Source organism: Oryzias melastigma, linkage group LG22 (assembly GCF_002922805.2).
Source record: "Oryzias melastigma strain HK-1 linkage group LG22, ASM292280v2, whole genome shotgun sequence".
Lineage (NCBI taxonomy): Eukaryota > Metazoa > Chordata > Actinopteri > Beloniformes > Adrianichthyidae > Oryzias > Oryzias melastigma.
This window is the reverse complement of record NC_050533.1, coordinates 5988476-6007073: the sequence shown is the minus strand read 5'-3', so window position 1 is coordinate 6007073 and position 18598 is coordinate 5988476. Positions and strand designations below refer to the sequence as shown.

Genomic DNA, 18598 nt, shown 5'->3' with positions numbered 1-18598 from the left:
GCTGTGTGACTGGATACTTATATCGAGCTCGCTCTGTGGCTCTTCTATCATCATCATTTCAACAAAGTGTGTTAATGCCTGTTTTTGTCCAGATGATGAACGTTAATAAAAAAATAAGAGTCTAGCTTTGCAGAATTCCTCCAGAAGTCTAAACTTCCAGATACTCCAATGTAAGAGATATAACATTCTGATCAGTTTATAAAATAATATAAAACTATATTCTGACTAAAAAAATTCTTTTTTTTTTTGCTTCAACCCTTTTCACGTTTAGCAGTCAAAAGCGTGACCCTGATTTTGACATTAATCAAACATCGTGGAGCATTTCCGATGTGCAGCATGAAATGTGGCCAAAGGTTTACAGCTTGTTCATTTAAATGAAAGCTCATCTCCAACAGGCTTTTACTCATTACTGCTGCTCTTTCACGGACGCCTCAGCGGGTCAATACAGGACCTGTGTGCATCCTTCATCACAGTGTGAGGAACAGTAACTACATGGACCAGAGAGTAGTCATGTTGGGAGTATTTGTGGCCAGCTGGGAAGCCGTCTCCCATAATAAACGCTTAACTGGTCAAAGAGGAGCAGGAGAGAGACGGGAGGAGAGAGTTAACAGACTGGGACAGGAAGGAGGTAATTACACACCCCGACAAATCGCAGGGTGACGGTTTTTAAATCAATGTTTGAGGCTCGGGGAATATGGGACCTCCAAACGCTCCGCACAGCCCTCCACCGTCTCTCTCCGTTCTGTAAATGAAGACACCAATTTGGCACCCAGGTATCTTGGCAACCCTGGAATGAGTTAGGAGGGGGGGGGGATGCAACAGACGGAGACATTCACAACAAGCTGTGATCTCCCGTCACACACTTGACCGAAAACAAAGGCCGAGCCGCCCGCTCTCACCCGCCGGCCAGGGGGCGGTTACTTCCTGTGGACGCGTTTCTGCAGAGTTTCATCATCATTATGGCAGCACTTTGACACCTTCGTCAATCATATTCAGTTGGTTTTACTACAGCAAAAAAAAAAGTGAGAAGAATATTAAGAAGGAAATCTATTGATGGGAGTAAATGCAACAAATGATTTTACTTATAAATAGAATCAAGCATTCAAAAAGGAGGAACACAGATTTTTGCTAGTTCTAAGCAAATATTTTGTATTTTTTGTGTTTTCTGATTGAAGCTCACTTTGATTACAGTGACAAAAAAACGATTGTTATCAATGGAAACGACTCAAAATGTGAACAAAATTAGAATCTTAGTAAAAGTTGACCCATCTTAAAAAAACTAGCACTTATTTAGGAGAAATATTTTAATTTTTTTGTGTACAAAATAATGGCAGAGTCACAGTCTAGTAGGTGAAATTTTAAAATGACCTCCTTAACATTGAAACTGGATAAAAAATTAGTTAAATTTTTGTCTTTTTGTGTCTCGAATCAAATTTTTCCATTGACAATGATGGGGTTTAAAGGATTTTGACTCATTTAAACTCATTATTTTTCTTTATTTCTAATATCTAGCTCTTAATAATACCTGGTAAGATATCTTGAATGTTTAAAAACAAGATTTTATATTTTTGTCAGTATCAAATAGTGCATTTTTCAGTTCCTCTTAAACTTTTAAACCTCAGTTTGGGAGAAAAAAACTGTAAATCTGTTGTTTTTTTGTAATAATCTGACTGATTAATATCAATTGAATTAATCTTCGTTGTAAACTGTTGCATCAGAAGTAGAACTCCTTTCCAGTTGTGATTTTTAAACATTTTTCTCACATTTATAAACAAACTAATGTTCGTTTTTTAAGAGCATAACCGTTCAAATTTATAGACTGAATTTAGAGGAGCTTAATGAATAAATCTCAAACATTTGAAATGTCCCCCGCCTCTCTCTGGAGGTCCTTCGGTCTGCTGTGGTGGACGTGTCTCTGTTTTCATAAACTTAAAGGAGAATTTAGACTGTTATCCAGAAATGTAGCTGGTGTTAAAAAAAAAACAAAGATTAAACAAAAATGCAGAAAGAAATTTGGTAAATTCTTTAAATTTCCTCTGATCATCTGTTGTTCAAACATTGCCAATAATCTTTTAATTATGATGATGTCATTTTTAGACAACATTTTTCAAAAACTGTTGTTTTCTAGGACAAAGTTCCTGCAGAGCGGCAGTAATTGATTGGAAATTCACCTCTAAGTTGTTGGCGAGATTGTTGATGTAGAGCAACTCCACCCCCTCTTCCTGTCACCAATATATGAGAGTTCTCTGTTCACATTCTCTCATGCAAACTTGCATCTTTTACAACCTCAATCAAACCTGACTCATCTGATCCACCTTCCTCCCTCTCGTCCTGTCTGAAATCAAAAAAACGGTTCACCTTAAACTTTCTGAGACTCAAAACTGAAGTACTTCCTGATCCAATCTCTCCATAGTTACACGTTTTACTCTTTCTATTGAATTACCCTTAATCTCCTCCTCCAAACTAGTTAGGAGTTTGGGTCTCATCCTGGACAGCTCATTGTCTTTTCAATGTCATATCAATAAAGTTTCTCACTCCGCCCATTTTTCACTTAACGTAATATTAATCGCCTTCGCCGCTCCCTCCCCCGCCCGCCCTGCTTCTGTTCTTTGTCACTTCCCATCAAGATTATTGCATTCCGATCCTCTCTGTTCCCCACAACTGGTCCAGAACTCAGCAGAACCCCCGATCCTTTGGTCATATCCCCCCTTATTCTCCACGTGTAATACAATCAGCCGGGGTTTACAACCATACAGAGGTTTGTCAGACATGGGATGAAAAGGTATCAAGTTATAGATTGCTTTAAAGCACATGTGTCAAAGTCGAGGCCCGGGGGCCGGATCCGGCCCACCGGGTAATTCTATCCGGCCCTCCAGATCCTTGTATTTTATTGTTATTAATAGCCTGATCTTATTTCTAATTTAAATAATTTAGACAATTTATGGAGAGTAAAATATTGAAAGTTATTTAAGGTTTGAGTTGATTTATTCTGGAATAATTTTCCTGCCTAAGTTACGGTTTTGAGAATTGTGATTATGCCAAATTTTTTAGGATCATTTTTCAGGCTATTGTTTAATTTAGCCTACATTTGAGCTAAATGCTAGCTTTTTTGGCTAATATTTTTTTTTTAGGCTTTTAGAGTTTAGCTTACATTTCAGCTACATGCTAGCTGTTTTGGCTAATTTAGACTTTTTTTATTTTTAGTTTTTTAGGCTATTTTGGACCTTAGCTAATATGCCAGCTGCATGCTAGTTTTGTTTTTTAAGGCTGTTTTAGAGTTTAGCTAATATTTCAGCTACATGCTAGCTGTTTTGACTAATTTAGGCTTTTCTTTTTTAGTTTTTTAAAGCTATTTTGAAGTTTAGCTCTTTTTTCAGCTACATGCTAGCTGTTTTGGCTAATTTCTGCTTTTTTACTTTTTGGCATATAGCTAATATTTTAGCTGGCTATTAGCTTCAGCATCTTCAGCTATCAGCACTAGCATCTTCAGCAGCCAAATTCAGCTTACAGCATTCACGGTAGCATTATCGCAGGTAATACTGTATATCTTGTTCATAATTATGTTAAAAAGTTATGGTTTTAAAGTTTTAAAAATGTAGTTTTAAGAGTGCTTAATAAATGTTTATCCTGTTCGGCCCGTGAGCTAAGGTGGTTTTTGGATTTTGGTCCCTTGTGTTTGACACCCCTACTTTAAAGGAAGTGGGAGGAAGTGAACTTATATACTCCCACTCTGGCTCCAACTAAAAATTTTCTTATCATTACCCTGTTTATAACTTATAATCAGATATTTATACCTTACCAACACAGATTTAAGTAATCAAAGAATACTAAAATAACAATAACACATGAATAAGTAATAGATGTGTCTTTGTTTTTCTTGATCAGCTCTCTGTGTTGCAGAATTACTACTTTTTTGCAGTAATTCTGTAAAATTCAGTATTAAAGTCGCTTGATTCAATTTTTCCGTGACCCGGAAGTAAATCGTTCCCTCGACCCAGCTTGTTACCATGAGTGTAGCCTTCAGCCGCTCGGCTTCCAAACTCTGGAATTCTCTCCGTCCTGACCTCCGTAACAGAAACTCTCTCTTCAAACTCAAACTCATCTGTTTAAATCTGCATTTTCACTTTGATTTCAGTTCATTTTCTGTTCGCTGCTGTTTATTGTGCTTTATTTTGGATCATTTTTGTCATTTCTCAAATTGAATTTTGCTTTTATGTTCGTTGTCCTTGAGGTTTTTGAAAGGCGCTTTTGAATAAAATTGATTACTGGTGCAACAAAAACGGCAAGCAATGTTAGTACAGTTTTGAGCCAGATACCAGCTGAGATGAGGAAAACTAAAACGTACAGAAATCTAGTCCAAAATAGGGCGGAGCTGGGAGCTTGTGGCCCCGCCCCCGAATATGCACTTTTTCTGGATTTGAATAAAGAAATAATCAGAAATTAGAAGAAAAATGTCACAAGAACATGCAAAAATGAAAAATTCTTCATGTCCGACTCGATCCCCCTGTAGTCTGATGACAAAGTCCGACATATTCCACTGACCGTTTCTAGTGCACTGATTTACTGGGTAATGGTGGCGCCGGTGATTTATGGCTTCCATCTACAGCCGGGTCAGACAGAACGGGACGCTCGGGCGTGGAGATGCTGCATTAGCGGCGCGCCGCCGTCTCCTGCCGGGGAGTTGCTTTCAGGGTCTCCCGTTTAGCCGGTGGAATAACCACGGCGGGCTTCACTGCTAATGTACGCCGCCACACAGGCTTTGAAATGAAAGCATTTAGATTAGATCTGATCAGGGATTTCTCTGAATGTTTTTGACTTTGAGTGGCCTCTCCTCCTATTTCTATCTCTGTCCTATAATCCAATTTTTATTTATTAATCTCGTTTTATTTATTGGCTGGCGTCTTCATTTCTACTTTTATTGCTTTACCCTCTTCTAATTTTGCTTTTCTGTATTTTTTTCTTCTTTTCGTCTTTATCCCTTTTCCACGCTCAGTGTGATTTCACCATTATAGACCTGTTGCTCAAGCTCTGCCCCCCCACAGCTCCTTCATTTTGTTTGCTCTATTATTTCCTCTCATAAAACTGGATGAGTTCATTTTGATTTTTTTCTTTTTTCTCCTTTCACTGGGCGTCTGCCTCCACATTGCGGTAATTTGCAGAGATGCTATGGAAACAGGTGGTGTTGTTGCAGGTAAACGCGTTCATTGTCAAAGTAAAAGATTGGTTTAAGAAGAATGCAGATGGAGGAATAACACTGACGCCACAGATTCATCCATCCGTTACCCAGCGAGCTCCTTTTTGTTTTTATTTTGAAAGTCTCATTCCATTTAAAGCCTTTTTTTAGATTCATTCAATTGGCTTAGCAATTTTTTTGTATTGCTGCTTCAGTTGCCTTTTGAAAAACTGTCCAGACTATTATGAAAGAACACCAAACAGTTTGAAGATAAATCTTCCATTTCTAAAAGAAGCGTACTCGACAGTGAACACACAGAACTGAAGGTCATGGTCAAATCTTGGAGAAATTTGCTCCATGTACCCGTCTGCTCCAATAGATTTCCAGTTTGGACACGCTGGTCAGTCATTACCATTGACAGTAGATGAGAACTGGACCCTCACCCTTAGAAAATGGTTTAGTAGCTCCAACGAAATGAAGTCAACCCAGTCGACTTTTTGTTCTTTTCTTGTGATATGGACGTGACCATGTGGAAGCCAGATGACTCCGTGAGCAGTGATTGGTCCAAGTCGGTCTGAGTTTTTAGCCTCGTTTCCACTGTTTGTTTTCACGGTGTAGACCGCTAGCGTGTCGTTGTAGTGCGACGACTAGAAAAGCAACAACAACGGAGGTCATCCGGCAGCTCGTCTTTTTCTTGCTTTTCTGTTTGTACATCGTCTAAAACTTAATTTATTGTTGTTTGAAAGAAGATTACGGGCGGCTAAGAAGAATCCCGATGTAAAGAGGAAAGCAGAAATGCTAGCTTAGCGCTATATTGGTGCTTTCTACCAATCAACTAGTGGCTACGGTGACTCCGCCCCAACCGTCCCGTTCCAAAGAACTGTTTATTGGGTCCATTTTGCAATGGAAATGCTAGAAATGCCAGACCTGAAATACCGGTCATTGGAAACGAGGCTATTGTTTCTATGGCAACCACTCTCACCAATCAGAAATGAGTGTATTGAAAGTCCACGCTTGAATGTGGACTCGGGAGAATCTTTAAATCAAAGGTTTTGAAAATTGGACGAGGAAGTCAGCAGGAACCACCTACTTTCATTGAGGCGTCTGATTGGTCAGTTTATACCTCCTTAAATAACTTTTACTACAAAAAAAAAGTAAAGAAAATTAGGATTAGCAAAAACACGTAAAAATAGAAGTAATCAGAGTAAGAATGGTCATTCTGACAAACAGCTGTTTTTTTTTTCTCTATAGAATTTTGACTTCTTGGAGCCAGCTGTTACTTCCTGTTTGGAACGCAAAGGGGGAGGAGTCACAGTCCAGGTCTCTTATTCAGTAAATGATCATTAATGGGCACAGGAGCTTCACTTCCTGGCAGGATGTGACATCACTGATCAGTAGTTTAGTCTTGTCCAAAAAACTGTTCTAGAGCTCAGAACTCCATAGATCCCCATCAATCATCAGGCCACGCCCCCATTTTGGGGTTGTTTTATAAAAACAAATGGGGTTCCCAAAAACTTTTGATTTTTACAAATGTGACAAACTTTTAGATCCAAACTGTCAAAAACGAGAGATTTATTCTTCAGTAACTGGAAATGAATTTGTTTTGGAGAAAGCCACCTAGTGGTTACTTGGGGAAGTGCGCCTGGTTTTGAAGGTGCTTCAATACGGAAGTTTTGAGAGTTGTGTGCAAAATACTCACTGATATAAATCACTGGCTGGTTTTATGAGTTTATATACCCCTCATTCATTGCAGAACTTTAAATAAATGTATTAAAAGTGCTTTTAAAAAAAAGTTTTTTTACTTTTCAACTCCCTGACTGGATTTAATGACAAAAGCTGTCATAGACATCCAGCATATTTAGGTTCTCTGTTACTCACTTTTTGTTCTCTTGCTCACCAAAAAAAGTAAATCTATTAGACCAGGAAAAGAAAATATGTTCGATTGAAGCCCAAAGTGGAGTTTTGATGGATAGCCCCAATCAGAGCGGTAACACGTCTGCTGCTCGCCGTGGTCAGCAGGCTGCCAGCTTGGCTCTGAATCAAGGCTGCGATTCATCACATTAACCGATGAAGGGTTATTTGTGTCTGCGATGTGTTGAGCTTTAATTGTTTTGACATCCTCGCGCTCATCTTTTCGCATGAGGGAAGAGGTCAAAACTCTTTGTGAAGGAGTAGCTGGAATAAGCAGCGTTTGCAGCTTGTAAACAAAAAAAGAGTCGCACTGGATTTGGCGTTTTATTGTGAAGGAGAGGTTTAAGAGCAGCATATATCAACCACAGGAACACGTCACCGCTCTACAGGACAGCTACATAAAGAGCTCATCTGGACTCTCCTAAACCATGACGTCCTTTCTTTGTGCTCCCTGCCTTTAATTCTTCCTTTTCATCACTGCTTCTCTTCTTATCCTTTTTTCAGGCAAAGACAACAATCTCTTTTTTTAGCTGAAATCTACGTATTTACCCTTTTTTCTTCTTTAATCTCATAAATCTGTTTATTCTGCCATCTGAGAGCTGATCTGGTGCACTACCTGTCTCTGTCTCTGTTTCTGTTTTTCCCCACTCCAAGGAAAATTGTATTTTAACATGTCCTTGAGGCATTTTTCTCCTGAAAAAAAAATTTTGCTGAAAATGGCATTTCTGAGTAGTTCTTTATTCAAATTGTTGTGAATCTGGTGCAGATGAAAAACTACTAGTTGAAGGTGTGACGTAGAAGCTACAACGGAAAGTCGCTGCAGTTGCAAACAAATGTTCCTGTTTTACTTTTCCTCCTTCAAACTCGCATCTGCCTCAAAAACTGATATTCCTCGCCATTTTTATAGCTCCACTAATGTTAGGTTGGGGGTGTGAGGGGCAGTAAGCCACTGAAAGAACGTCTAAACAAAGTGGATGATGGGAAGGGGGGGCGGGCTTACTCTACACCCACAACTCGGAGGCAAATTTCTGCTGCTCTGCAGAAACTACATCCTAGAAAACAACACGGATCATTTTATTTTGGTTAAAAATCACGTCAACATAATTAAAGAGAAACCAAACAGTAAATTAACTCTTTTATTTTAGCTGTTGACCTTCATTAATGGGGCTTTAAGTGCTGTCTGTTGGTCTTCGCCACATTTTTGACCATTTTAAGTAAACGTCCTGAAATTATAGCCTAAATTGTCTGTGTGCTGCCCCCTACAGGTTAAAATGAGGTATTACAGTTGAATTTTGTGATTGGTCTACCAATATAAGTCCCAAGTTTCTTGTCTGCAGCTCTGAAAATTATTGTACAATAGAATAAATGATGCAAAATAATTAAATTAGCCTTTTTGGTCTTTTATTTATCACTAAATAATTCTGTTTCTGGCACATTTTCCACAGCTATAACCAGAGTTTTTATCTTTCACGTCCAACATTCTAGGGTTAGTCCATCCCTCACCTTATCCTCTAACTTTCTGACTCTTCGTCGTTCTTTCAGGTTCGTGACCATCTATCGCGGACCGAGCCACACCTACAAAGTCCAGCGACTGATCGAGTCCAGCAGCTACAACTTCAGAATACAGGCCATCAGCGAAGCCGGGGAGGGACCCTTCTCTGGCACCTACACGTTCTGCACCACCAAATCTGTCCCACCTGCTCTGAAAGGTGAGAAATTCAAGCGTTTGTTGTTGTTCGGTGCCATTGGCCTGAAAAGAGTGAAAAGAATCCTCTCAGGTGGCGTTAGCTCGGGCTGTTATGAGACTTTGCAGCTGTAAATGTAAAGCACAGTATTGACACGTCGATAAAAGCAGTTTAGACTCAAATGAATTGTCATTCGGGGCTGGTGTTGGTAAATCAGGCGAAGGTTTGTTGGATCTGAAAGTATTTGACAGAATACTTCTTTCTAAAATATCTTCAGAGCTTAATGAAGGGCTGCAAAAGTATTCCCGGAGGACATTATCACTTTCCATTTTCATTCTGGTCATTAGTAACACCACAGCTAAGCAAGTGAGAATTGTTTTTTTGTCTTTTAGGGGGGTAGTTATTTTTACTCTAAATTGCCCCCTAACCATTTACGCTTCAACCTGAAAAACCATTAGGGAATTTGCATTTGTGATCAAACTGGAGATTACAAACAGCAATAAAATGACCTTATTTGGATGAGAACAAACAATTCACAGTTTAAAAACATGCATCAAAAGCTAATTATATCAGTTGTGTTGCATTGTTGAATGCTATGCAGATGACTCCTGGAATTACTGGAATAATCATAGAAACATGTTTGGTCTCTAGTCACCCCGACTTGTGACTCGAGCATCAATTGAAGGTTTTCCTGACCTTTGAGTTTACAGATTGTATTTGCATCACTTCACTGACCTTTTCATTCCAGCTGTGGAAGTGTTACCTTTAAAGAACTGTAAAAAGCTAGCAAAAATGTTCAAAAATCCCCCAAAAATCTGGTTTTATGTATTGTAGTTCGCTTTTACTTTGAGTGCACTAAACCCCATGGAAATATGACATTATCACAACAGATCAGAATGACCTGAAGCAGGAGTCTGCAACCTGCGGCTCCAGAGCCACAACCAGCTCTTTGGTTAAAGAAAAATGCAAAGCTTTTAGTTTAAAACAGTCATTGTAAAAAAAAAGTAAAATAACATATTATTTTGCGAGCCTCTGAAACACAGTAGTCATAGTGGTTCGAAAATCAAGAACTAAACAAATTTTGGTGTTTCAGGTGTGCCTCATGGTTAAAAAATATGGTTGATTAGCTCTGTTTTAATTTTAGATAATTAGATTTATGAATTTCTGGCTAAGAAGCAACACAAACGTTTAAAAATAAGATGTTTTTATTATTATTATTATTCCCAACATTACACTACCTACCACTAGATTTGCTCCATTGAGATGATCCTATGTGACACAGGAAGTCTTTTATTTTGAAAAGAAGTCGTGTGATCCTCTGCTAAGTTATAAATGTTACATTTTGTAATACTGTTTGTAATCATTTACCACCCCACACAGCTAGGGGGCGTTCTACTCAAAAAGAAAGGGTCGTTATGGTATGTGAGGGTGGGGGTTTCCGGTTTAAGATGTTATGTCGGAACGATGATGAATGAGAATAGAACATTTTGTTTGGCGATAATTGTATTGATTTTAAATCCGGACAAGACAATATTATGAACGTCTTCCTCTTTTATGGCACCTAAACCCCCGACCACTAGATGGCAGCGCAGCACACTGAGCCTCTTTGATCAGATCCACATCGAGACCAAAACAAGATTTCCCAGAACCAGCTTGTGTTGAATGTTTTGTTGTTATTAAGTGACACGTACTACTTAGTTTTTACTTTACTTACTTCCTTTTCTAGTCTTCAGTCCACTAACTGAGTCTCTTGTTCACATAAAATTCTAGGTCATGTTTTGCTCATTTTAAATACCAAAAGTTGTCTGGAATTAATGCTTTGTTGCGTTTACATCCTGCAGCCCCAAGGGTGCACCAGCTGGAGGGGAACGTGTGTGAGATCACATGGGAGACCATTCCACCAATGAGAGGAGATCCTGTCAGCTACGTGCTGCAGGTTCTGGTGGGACGCGAGTCAGAATACAGACAGGTGTGTCTCAAACACACACACACACGTCAATGCTGACCCATTGACTCCTGAGCACAGGTCATCCTATTTGACTCATTATCATTTTTAATTTAAAGAAAAAAAAGTTTAATTTGGAAATAACGAAGAGAAAAGCTTAGGATACTCAGTAAGTATTGAAGCTTTAAGCTGTAATTCGCTAAATTCCTAAAGCAGCTGAAAAGTGCACTTTTCACTTTTCAGAGCTGCAGCAGCTGCAGCAGACAAAAAGCCATTTATCTTCACATCAGTTTTACGCTCAGAAATTCAATTACAAAAAGCTGTTGATCCTTAGACGAAAATGCAGCTGTGGGACCAAGAGTGCAGCAGGAATGTATGTTCAGCTCTCAGAGCGTTGCAGCGTGGATGTCACCAAAAGCTTGCTCTCGAAATTAAACTTTGTTTGATTATATGATCATTACATTTTTAGATTTGATGTTATTTTTTGGATTTACTGTATTTTTATTATATTTATAAGTGTTTCAAAATTTTTATTTTAAATGTGGTTTGATTTTATATATATATATTTGATTGAACAAATTAAATCAAATTAAATCAATAGAGAAAGGATAAAAGACAACGGCAGAAATAGAAAAAACAGATGGAGTTGTCAATTAAAAAAAAAAATTCATAAAATTTATAAGCAACTATTAAGAAAAAAAGGGGAAAAATAGGTAAATGGACGTGACAGAAAAACTAAAACATAGCAAAAAGACAAAACAAAAAACTATTTATGCAGAGCTATATATTAGATTTTATTTATATATTTTTTATCGTATTTATTTTTGTATTTATTTTTTACTTAATTATTAATATTATTTTTTCTATTTTTAATGGTTTTATCATATCAAATGAAAAACAGTTAATGATTTTTCAATGTGTTTTTTCTTAAAGACCCGCTCTGATCATCTTTCGATCTATTCTTAAGCCTTCCCAGTGGTCTTTTCATCATGATTATGCAATTTTTGCCAAAATAATAGAGATGGGGAATCTCGAGGCACCTCACGATTCGATTTGATTACGATTCAGGAGGCAGCGATTCAATTATGAAAAAAAAGTCATCTGAGTTTTTTTGACAAAAACAAAACTGCGAATTAGTGAAACCGTAAATAAAACACGAGTTTGTCCACATTGACTTAAGTCGATACTCTGTGGCTAGGCTCATTATGCTATCCAGGCACCCAGTGGACAGTGGAGCTTGCTACCTCGTTGTAGAGGAACTCGCTAGCATGGTACATCAGAGCTCACTAGCTTGATACAGAGGAGCTCGATAGCATGCTACAAGGGAGCTCGCTTGCTAGCCACAGCAAATTTGATAGCTTGCTACAGAAAAGCTCCCCAGCTTGCAACAGAGGAGCTCGCTAGCTCCCTATGGCAAAGCTAGCTAGCATGCTTCAGTGGAGCTCACTAGCTCGATACAGAGGAGCTCACTAGCTAGCCACAGCAAAGCTCGATAGCATGCTACAGCGGAGCTGACTAGCTAGCTACAGAGGAGTTTGCTCGGTCGGTACAGAGGAGGTCGCTACAGCAAAGCTCTGCAGTGGAGCACAGTTGCTAGCTTGCTACAGAAAAGCTTGCTAGCTCAATACATAGGAGTTTGCTAGCTCACTATAGCAAAGCTCAACGTGTCCTAGTATTTGGTATGACCCAGTCTGGATTTGAACGAACAACCGTCCAGTCTCAGTGCGGACACTCTACCACAAGACCACTGAGCTAATGAGCTCTTTTTCAAACAGCATTTTTTTTCTCTGCTCCGAAAGAAATACACAGAAATGCAATTTTAAACGTACTTTTCTTCGTATTTGTCCTCCATCATCACAGAAGTTTATGTTAAACACACCATTTTCATTGAAGTGGGTCTTTAAGATAAAAATATGTGTTTCAGGTTACAAAAAGAAACTTCTTGCCTCTAAAATTCCGCATTGCCCCCCTCTCCTCTCAGGTTTTTAAGGGAGAGAAGGCTGCATTCCAGATCTCCGGTCTCCAAGGAAACACAGACTATCGTTTCCGAGTTGGTGCGTGCCGGCGTTGCCAGGATACGTGCCAGGAGCTTAGCGGACCACTTAGCCCCTCGTCCCTGTTCACGCTGCGCCGCCAGGAGGCCAGCGTGTCGGGGGAACAGTGCACCGCGGAGACCGGCAAAGGGGCGGGGCTCATCTCCAGCGACGAGCGCTTCGCAGCGCTGATTGTGTGCGCCTTCGCGGGCTTCTCCATCCTCATCGCCTGCTTGCTGCAGTACTTCTTCATGAAGTGAGGGAAACAATAGGATAGAAAGAGAAAAACAAAATCACATACACAGAAAAAAACTTTTTAAAAATGTCTATGAAAGAAATCAAAAACACTTGATGTATTTTTACGGCTATGTATGTTTTTTTTTTAGTCAAAGTATCGATTCAAGCTTTGAAATGTTCTGGCTTCTCTCAGTTCCGTTTTATTTCTGTCGTCTTTGGATCCTTTCCCGAGGGTTTCTTTCGAGGAAGCTCCACACTTCAATCGGAAAACAAAGTTGGTTGATCAAGCCTTAAAACCGCCGTGAGCAAAGCACTCGCTCCTCACACTGCCTTGCATGTTTTTATTTTGTATCCAATTTTTTTTTTATACTTAGTAGTTGACGGTCACTGCCTTAATTCCCCTGTTGGTTTGTTTTTTTTCTATGCTGTTTCCTGCAGTCTGCACATTCAACCATTTGCCTTTTAAAGCTTTAGCTTTTCATTCATACGTAAAGAGCCGATGCGTTCTTGCAGCGACAATGAAAAAGACGCGTTTTTTTTTTTCTATCTGCTCAGCTTTTATCATTCACTCACTCAGCTACCAAAGTGATGCAATCTATCTACAGTGTAAAATGCTGCTATCCTGTGATTTTTATATGTTTTAAGAAAGAATGGAAAACCGGTAAACTAATATATACATATATACAATATATGTATTTTATAGCAAATATCTATAATTGATGTATTTTTAACTGATGGTAATGTAAGGTGTGAAGTACATTATTAAAGTGGATGAGTGGTTCTCATGAACGGGAGGTCAGAAGCTTGCACGTTTGAAGGAGCCCTTAAAAAGCTCGAAGTCGCGCAACTGGCTTTAGAGAGCCAGGTTGGGGGAAGGGCGCCCCTCCCCCAGACTGGCTTTGAAGGGCCAGCCTGGGGGAGGGGCGCCCTAACTTTTCTGAACACCTGCATCTCGATATGAGCGGGACGTCCGCAGCATCACAGACCCAGAGGTACTAACGCCCAGCGAGTCGCTACGCTTTTTAGCTGGGGAGACCAAAACAAGAAGTCAGTTTTAACGTTTTCCGCCCACCCCCCCCCCAGAGAAAAGAAGACTAGAGCAGAAGCCGCTCCTCCCTCCTGCTCGTCTGTGAATCGTTTGATGAGTCTTCCTCTTGTTTTTCATCTGCTAACGTTCTGCTATAGCAGGGGTGTCAAACTCATTTTGGTTTAACCTGTCTGATCTCAAGTGGGCCAGACCAGTAACATAACAGCAAAATAACCTGTTTTTGTTTCGTTTTTTTCTCAGTTGGAAAAACAACCTAGTAGCCTATTCACCCAATAAATTTTTGACGAGAACATTTTGGATTGTGCTGTTAATCATTTTTATAGCAATTTAACAGCAGTGAGTCTAGCGGAGAACCAAACTGCGTCATACCCACACGTGACACGCTCTTGCAAATTTATTTCTTCATCTCTTGTTATGCCAGTATTTCTTTTCCTTTGCTCCCCCTAGTGGCTGAATTGCACATTGCAGGCACTTCTTTAACAAACCATAACTTGTCAAAGGAATGGGCTAGAAACTTGCTTTTTTTCTCTCTCTGTTCATGACTTAGCCAGATTAAACTACATGGTGGCCCGGATGTGGACCGTGGGCCGGATTAAACCATATGGTTTTCTGGATGGGGTCCAAGGGCCGCATTAAACTTTATGGTCGCCTGGATGTGGCCCGTGGGCCGGATTAAACCATATGGTTTACTGGAATGGGGCCCAAGGGCCAGATTAAACCTTATAGTTTACTGGATGTGGGCCGGATTAAAACTCATGGTGGGCCAGATTAAACCATATAGTTTACTGGATGTGGCCCAAGGGCCGGATTAAAACTCATGGTGGGCCAGATTAAACCACATAGTTTACTGGATGTGGCCCAAGGGCCGGATTAAAACTCATGGTGGGCCGGATTAAACCATATAGTTTACTGGATGTGGCCCAAGGGCCGGATTAAACCTTATGGTGGGCTGGATGTGGCCCGCGGGCCAGATTAAACTTTATGGGGGCCGAATGTGGCCCAGGGGCCGGATTAAAACTGATGGTGGACCGGATTAAACCATATTGTGGGCCAGATGCGGCCCGCGGGCCGGATTAAACCATATGGTTGGCCAGATGCAGCCCACGAACTGGATTAAGCCATATTGTGGGCTAGAGGTGGCCCGCGGGCCGGATTAAACCATATGGAGGGCCGGATTAAACCAAGCTAGCCGGATGTTTGACACCCCTGCTTTATAGGATTTTTTTGTTTATTTGTTTTTTTTTTTGCGGCGGCTGCTTTGCTGTTGTCTTAGGCCCCTCCCACTCGCTCTTCATCCTTCTTCTAATTAAGTCATAATTTCTAAAAACACACCCCCTCCCCCATTTGACATAAAACCAAGCCAAGGTACAGCCCATTTCACAACCCGGCATCTTCCATGGTGGTGGTGGGAGGGGTCTGGGTGTGGTTAGCTGTGATTGGCAGCCCGTAACGCTCCTCCTCAGGGATAAGGCCTCGCAGTGAGGACGAGTTATCCTGTCGTCACCGTACTAACCTTAATCTTTAACAAAACTATTAACACGCCCTTCTTCGTCTTCGCCGTGCCTTGCTGTGTTCGCAAGCAAAGTGGTTTACTAGCTAAAAAAAAAAAATGAAAAAAAAAGGAAAAACTTTGCCAAAGTTGGTGGGAAAGATAAGGTAGAGTTCTTTTCTAGGTTTTTATTTATACTATGTATTTGCATACAGTACTTTACATGCCAATTACAGTGCAATCTTCATTTATTTATTGTTTAAAGGTAAAGAGACAATTGTAGTTATATACTAATTTTTCTTGTAGCATTGTTTTTTTTTTTTTCTAATGGATGTATGTTAGATTGTATGATTAAGACCAGCATTCCTTCTCATAGTAACCCTTTAAATGTTTCTCTTGCAGCTCATCAGTTGTCATTCAAACATGTACCCAAACGTATGTTGATTCATCTCCTGTTTTTATTTTTTATTTTTCTGTAACGCTTAGAAACATGTAGCAAACCCGGCTTTGGGGTCAAGTCCTCTGTTTTGGGATAACCTGTTCTGCCTTTTATTTTTTAACCTAAATACTGTTATAATGAAGCTTCTTCTGATATCTTTTTTACATGTTTAACACCAAAGCACGGGCTTTTTTTTTTTAATCCTCCAGTAGCTTTTCCAGTTAATCTTAAGGGTTCTGTGATGTTTTCAGTAATGACACAGCATTATGATTATTATTATTATTATTCTCGGAAAGAAAAAAAACGCATTAACTTGATCTGTGATTATGCTTCTGTTCATGTTATCTCTTCTGATTTTTTTTGTACCATTTTTATTTTTATTTTTAAAGATGTATAGCCCCTTTCAGAGGAGAGCGAACTGAGGAGGGAAAGACGGCAGACAAAAACAATCGCAGCAAGACTTGAGGCAGACGGAAACTTCTAGTGCTGGTGTAGCAGTCAGTCAGTAGTGAGCGTTTTGTATCCAGTGTTTTTGTTGAAAGAGATGATATACAGAGATATCTATAGAGCTTATAGAAGAGATTCCTTATTACTAACAAAGTTGAAGCACTTTTCTTGTGTCGAGCATTAAGACGCGACGAGCAGAGCGACCCCTTTGCTGCGTTCCGAACACTACTGCCAACGCTTACTGTTACATTCATTGGCATTATTTCTGCCGTTGGCATCACTGTGACATTGGCATTACTGGAGCGTGGCGCCGAGCTCTGCAGAATGCAAACTAGCGCACCAAGGAAGCCACTCTTCGGTGCCTTATCCAGATTGTGTCTACCTAGCCTTGTTGCGTTGTAATCCTTAAAGGCGGTGACGTTTTGGAACAATCGTCACAGTGTGAACCGAAAGGCTTTGTGGTACTCCCGTTTTTGTTTGATTTTCCAATTTTTAACAAACCGTCTAACCTCCCACTTTTTCCACATTTGGTTTATTACTACAAAAAAAACAGTATTTTATATTTCTTTTTTTACCCAGCCAACCAACCCCCCCAAGTCTGTGCCTTCTGATCTATTGTTTATGTACCTGTATTTTTTTTTTTTTCTTGACTGAAATATTGGCGATTAGACAAACGTACAGAGACTCGCAGGTATTTAAGTATTTTTTCAAAGCAAATCAAAAGAGACGTATTTTTTACCTCATGATCTACGAGCAAACATTCCAATGTTGTCACGGTCTGCCATTTGACAGAAACGATTTTTAAAAAGAGAAAATACGAAAAAAAAAAATTAAAACTCATGCATTTTTTTTTTCCTTCTTTTATTGTAAATGTTAGACAATTTCATATGCATTATATAAAAAGAAACTGCCATATCAATTTTAATGTATAGATTTTTTTGCAAATACTACCCATGTATGTAAGACGTAACTGTATCGGTAGCGTATATATAATATATTTATGCCCAATAAATGTTTTAATTTTTCTGACTTGGGTTTCACTTGCGTCTGATTTTTGATCAGAAACTGTTTGACATTTTCTTTTTTTTTTTTTTTTTTAGAAATATTGATTTTAACCTTTCAGGGCTTTCATTTTAACAGAACACAGAAGTGAAAATCAGTTTTAAAGACTTTCAGAGTCTCTCTAAATGAACACATGCTACAAACATTTTCATTATTTCAAATGTCACGGGACTTGAACATCTTCTGTTTCTGCAGCTAAAAGCTAACAGTAAAGGGGATTCTTTGGTAGAGTTGGTCTTTTCTTGCTGTTCTCTTTGGTGATTTTGGCATTAAGCTGCACAGAAGTTGAAGTAATCACATGCATGTCCTCCTTTTGTCCCTGAAAGCACTCGCAGACAGTGCCGTTTTCCACTTGGTCCCCTCTAAACCTACTTTTTTTTCTCCTCACCCACTTTTGTCACCCAAAAAATTGAAAAAAAAATTCTACAAACTGAAATTGGATTATATTGAAATGCCGTTTTAAGTTTTATTATTAAATGTAACATTTTGGATTAAATCACAGAATTATATGTCTTATTAATCTCATCTGTTTGATTTGAAGAGCTGGAAATGCAAAACATTTTGCCCCCAAAATTTTATATTTTTAAGTTTTTCAAAAGTCTAAGATTAAAATAATCTTAGTTGAGTTGAGTGTGAACTTCAGCTTTTTCCATGAAGTTTTGCTTCGTCATGATTTCCTGAAAGAGTCACTGTTGTGTTCTCTGTGTTATTGTTGTTTGAGGTCAGAATTTCCATTCCAAAAAAATGGCTTTCATTCTTATTTATTTATTTATTGTCACTTCATCAATTTAGCACCTTAGCTTAAGTCTTACAGGCAATATGTTTTCTAGAAAACATAAATGAAAAAAATTCTAATGACATTTTTGCTCATGACCACATCCTGGAAGATTTTTGTAAATAAATTCATCCCTTTGTGTCAGATTACTTAAGGAAGACTTTTTTGTTCTCTTGTTTATCATGATATGATTTATTTTTTTATATAATTAAAAAAAAGGCAAAATACAAATTTAAAACCTTGAATCGAATCGATTTCCAATCCTACAATCAAACCAGATCAAACCAAATTATTAATCAATTTTATTAGTCATTTATAATTTTGTTATAAATCAATATCCTTTTATTAGTAACT

At 38.9% G+C, this 18598-nt stretch overlaps 1 protein-coding gene across 3 annotated transcripts in view; it reads left to right on the top strand.

The window, feature by feature from the left end:
* fndc3ba (fibronectin type III domain containing 3Ba) overlaps positions 1-17436 on the top strand; it is a 136069-nt gene extending 118633 nt beyond the window's left edge. For all 3 annotated transcript variants that reach the window (XM_024268406.2, XM_024268429.2, XM_024268438.2), the window contains 3 exons: positions 8627-8793; positions 10611-10738; positions 12696-17436. In XM_024268406.2, the coding sequence (XP_024124174.1) occupies positions 8627-8793; positions 10611-10738; positions 12696-13007 (607 nt within the window). In that variant the 3' untranslated portion in view covers positions 13008-17436. The remainder of the gene's footprint in view (positions 1-8626; positions 8794-10610; positions 10739-12695) is intronic.
* The last annotated feature ends 1162 nt before the right edge of the window (positions 17437-18598 follow it).